This window comes from Scardinius erythrophthalmus (assembly GCF_964197995.2).
Source record: "Scardinius erythrophthalmus genome assembly, chromosome: 3".
Classification (NCBI taxonomy): domain Eukaryota; kingdom Metazoa; phylum Chordata; class Actinopteri; order Cypriniformes; family Leuciscidae; genus Scardinius; species Scardinius erythrophthalmus.
The window spans coordinates 61,269,354-61,274,353 of NC_138223.1; the positions used below are offsets into that span (position 1 = coordinate 61,269,354).

General features: G+C 44.2%; 1 protein-coding gene across 4 annotated transcripts in view; it reads left to right on the top strand.

Annotated features, from left to right (window-relative positions):
• Positions 1-3,237: 3,237 nt before the first annotated feature.
• The window catches only part of cdc37 (cell division cycle 37 homolog), a 20,076-nt gene continuing 18,313 nt past the window's right edge, over positions 3,238-5,000 (top strand). Inside the window, exons 1-2 of one of the 4 annotated variants that reach the window (XM_081362022.1) lie at positions 3,704-3,818; positions 3,893-4,044. In XM_081362022.1, the coding sequence (XP_081218148.1) occupies positions 3,937-4,044 (108 nt within the window). In that variant the 5' untranslated portion in view covers positions 3,704-3,818; positions 3,893-3,936. Of the gene's footprint in view, positions 4,397-5,000 lie in introns of all 4 variants that reach the window. The other 3 variants (XM_081362023.1, XM_081362021.1, XM_081362020.1) reach the window with 3 other exon arrangements.

A 5,000-nucleotide genomic window follows, 5' to 3' on the forward strand; every position in this document is an offset into this window, starting at 1 on the left:
GTCTACAATGTAGACTAGTGCCAATGTCATTGTTTATGTGGCTTGGTTGTTGGTTTTGAAATAATTGAAATAATTGGTTATGAATATACAGCAGAGAGTGGGAGTGTTTTGGGTGATGAAATAGTAGCCTATTGAAAAGAAGTTGACAGTCTTCATTTACTGTATCCAATAAGCCAATACAAAACTCACCCAGCTGTTCTGTGGTTGTGTGTTCCCTTAGATTAGGAACAAATTTACTATCTCAAATTAAGGTCTACCGTAATTAGCGATGCATTGATTGCTGCTGTCAAGATGGTTGTCATCACCTACAAAGAAACGCTGATTTTTATAGCCTACCGTCAGTCCTCATATTGTAATTAGATGAAGAACGCTATCAGTTTCACTATTAGCTTACTCTAGCGATGCAATCGCAACAACATGGATAACGCTGTTTGGCCTTGCCTAACTTTATATGACATATGTGCCATATGCTAGAGTTACACATCCCGCTGCCATTTCAGGGCTTGAATTTCGGTGCGGGAATGTGGGGATTGCGCATAATTTAAACCATTGCCGCAAAGTTAGCTTTTATAGTGCAAGAAATTCCTGCACAAATATATTCGCTTCATCTCAGAACAAATGATTAAAAAATAAATTCACAGATGCGAGAAAAAAAAGTCAAACTGTCTTTTATTTTCGAATTTAATTCCTCACTCAGCGCTGGACCGGCATTTTCTGTCTTCACCCCTGTTACCTGTTACACCCCTGTTACCTGTTACACCCCTGTTACACCCTGTTACCTGTTACACCCCTGTTACACCCTGTTACCTGTTACACCCCTGTGACCTGTTACACACCTGTTACCTGTTACACACCTGTTACCTGTTACACCCCTGTTACCTGTTACACCCCTGTTACCTGTTACACCCCTGTTACACCCTGTGACCTGTTACACCCCTGTTACCTGTTACACACCTGTTACCTGTTACACCCCTGTTACCTGTTACACACCTGTTACCTGTTACACCCCTGTTACCTGTTACACACCTGTTACCTGTTACACCCCTGTTACCTGTTACACCCCTGTTACCTGTTACACCCCTGTTACACCCCTGTTACCTGTTTCACACCTGTTACCTGTTATACCCCTGTTACCTGTTACACCCCTGTTACCTGTTACACCCCTGTTACCTGTTACACCCCTGTTACACACCTGTTACCTGTTACACCCCTGTTACCTGTTACACACCTGTTACACCCCTGTTACCCCCTTGTTACCTGTTTCACACCTGTTACCTGTTATACCCCTGTTACCTGTTACCCCCCTGTTACCTGTTACACCCCTGTTACCTGTTACACCCCTGTTACACCCCTGTTACCTGTTACACACCTGTTACCTGTTACACCCCTGTTACCTGTTACACCCCTGTTACCTGTTACACCCCAGTTACACCCCTGTTACCCCCTTGTTACCTGTTTCACACCTGTTACCTGTTACACCCCTGTTACCTGTTACACCCCTGTTACCCCCCTGTTACCTGTTACACCCCTGTTACCTGTTACACCCCTGTTACACCCCTGTTACCTGTTACACCCCTGTTACCTGTTTCACACCTGTTACCTGTTACACCCTGTTACCTGTTACACCCCTGTTACCTGTTACACCCCTGTTACCTGTTACACCCCTGTTACCTGTTACACCCCTGTTACCTGTTACCCCCCTGTTACCTGTTACACCCCTGTTACCTGTTACCTGTTACACCCCTGTTACCTGTTTCACACCTGTTACCTGTTACACCCCTGTTACCTGTTACACCCCTGTTACCTGTTACACCCCTGTTACACCCCTGTTACCTGTTACACCCCTGTTACCTGTTTCACACCTGTTACCTGTTACACCCCTGTTACCTGTTACACACCTGTTACCTGTTACACCCCTGTTACCTGTTACACCCCATTACCTGTTCACTACTTGATTACGGAGAGGATAAAACAGTGGACTCCACCACTCCTCTTCACTTCGTCAAGGGGATCGACAGCCTCTGGAGAAGTCACTTGTTTTGTGAACCTTTATTTGTTTACAGCCTTTTCTCCTCCCTTTCTGGATTATGATTTTTCCCCTTTGATTTTGAACCCTAGACTTTGTTATATTAATTTATCTGTATTTTTGAAGACTAATAAAATCTTGCAAGTCATTACATCAGTCTACTTGTATACTTTATGTACAGTCGAATTGAGCTGGCCATAACAGTATGTACGTGTGTGTGTGTGTGTGTGTGTGTGTGTGTGTGTGTGTGTGTGTGTGTGTGTGTGTGTGTGTGTGTGTGTGTGTGTGTGTGTGTGTGTGTGTACCAAGAGCTCCTGTAAAAGCCACAACAAATTCCTGGTGTTTGCGCACACTTGGCAAATAAAGCTCATTCTGATTCTGATTAATAATGTTTTTAAAAGGTTAGCACAAAAATATTATTTTGTTTGTAGAGGGTTTTTTAAATGTCCTCATAATCTTGGGAGAAGACGTTCTTAGAACAACACTCATCCTTTAAACATTAGATTGACAACTAACTTCAGATGAGTACGGTTGTGTTTGTGCGTTTAAAGGAACACCCTGGGAACACGGAGAAGTTTTGTAGCCTGTCCCACGGTTACTGTTCCTCAACTCTTATGTAGAGGTTATGCAACTGTTACAATTAAACACTTTCAAAACATTGTTTATGAAATCACTATATTGTCATTAGTATTTGATAAATGTTCTCATAATGTAGGCAGAAAACATTCTTCAAACGTCCTTTAAATATTAAGGGTCAATAACTTTCTGGCTTAAACATGTGTTAAGGTTCGATGTTACACAGCTAAACCCCCTTCATATACAGCACCATAGTGTACTCTAGCTGGAGATGGCCTTATCAGACAGCTGTCTGTCATATCTAGATAAAATAGCAAGCTAGTACAATTTACAATATTGTTCTGAATAACGTACGTGTAGCTTAGGCTATTTACATAGACTAATTATGAAGCATATTTTATTAAAGTTATTTTATTTCGCCAAAACTACTACACATTGTATTCTGTGAACAAGCATTAAGTTTAGTTAGTAGTTAAACTTCTCAGTTTGGCGGAACAGTTGTGTTTATCACCTCAATTTATCACCTCAACAGTCACAGTGGCGGGTGTATAAGCTTGCCGTGTGCAGACAGCGCCACCTGCCGGCAGACTCCGGTACTGTTGAACACCTGACTACACACACACCCGACACAAGCTGCGTTTAGTGGAGTGTGTGTGTGTGTGTGTGTGATAAACTACTACAGCCAGCAGCGCACACTGCTTTCCATCACGGACAGACAGTTTTAGCACTTGGATAACACAATAAATGTTATACAACTAATTTTATTTGTGAAGTGAAACCTATTAAAACAATCAGGGGCTTTTGATAATACACCAGGAGATAAGCCCCAAAAGAGATATTCCCGCGCGAATAATGATCAATAATGCGCTGTTACTCCGGCTAATAACTGCTATGCTCAGCGAATACGGTATAATGACGGACTCTCTCAGTGATGGGTCAGTGAAAGGTTATAGAGATTAGTAGAGCGTCTCATTCTCTGGTGTACTCGCTGAGGAGGGTTAGGGTTAGCCTAAGGAGGACACTAGCCTGAGCCTCAGAATGGGGACTAGGAAGAGCACAGTCTCGGACCCTCGTTAGGACACAGCCTTCTGTCTGAGAAACACCCTACAGGCGCGAGTGAGTGCGGCTCAGGAGAGTGACGTGCCACTGGTGCGCAACGCTCGGTGATGACGTCACTGTAAGCGGAAGTGAAGGAGAGTTCCAGAAAGAGCGGCGGGTGCGCGAGAGCACAAACACACACAACTATAACAATAACTACTGTACTCATAATAACAGAGCGATACTGTACAGCGTTATAAGGGAGGATCAGCTGACAGAATCACTGACTATCCATCATGACGACCATCGATTACAGTGTGTGGGATCATATCGAGGTGTCTGATGATGAAGACGACACTCATCCGAACATCGACACTCCGAGCCTGTTCCGCTGGAGACACCAGGTACACACACACACTCACACTCACTCATCCGAACATCGACACTCCGAGCCTGTTCCGCTGGAGACACCAGGCACACACACACACTCACACTCACTCATCCGAACATCGACACTCCGAGCCTGTTCCGCTGGAGACACCAGGCACACACACACACACACTCACACTCATCCGAACATCGACACTCCGAGCCTGTTCCGCTGGAGACACCAGGTACACACACACACACACACACACACATCCGAACATCGACACTCCGAGCCTGTTCCGCTGGAGACACCAGGCACACACACACACACACACTCACACTCATCCGAACATCGACACTCCGAGCCTGTTCCGCTGGAGACACCAGGTACACACACACACACACACACACACACACACACACACACACACACACACACACACACACACACACACACACACACACACACACACACACTCTCTCTCTCTCTCTCTCTCTCTCTCTCTCTCTCTCTCTCTCTCTCTCACACACACACACACACACACACACACACACACACACACACACACACACACACACACACACACACTAGGAGACCCAGAGCCCAGAGTCTGGAGCCCCAACTCGTCTTGGCTCCTGAGATACACCCTAACCCTGACTCCAGACCAGCTTCTGATGTTTGATGTTTTACTTCTTTAAAATCAATATTTTTCTATATTTCGTGAGTCAAAGATGATGTGGGCTTATGTGGCTAACACATGCGGGCTTGAATGCCCATGCCAGACTTCTGACTGGATTCCTAAAATATCTTAATTTTATATTCTGAAATGTTCATCAACTAATTAATTACTAGTCATACATTAATAGAACAGAATAGCTACTAGTATCTATTAATCAGCAGATATCTTCAACCTCGTAAGGAAATATTAGAGATATCTCTCAAACAGATCATTACATAAACATGAGTAAACATGAGTATACTCTCAACCAT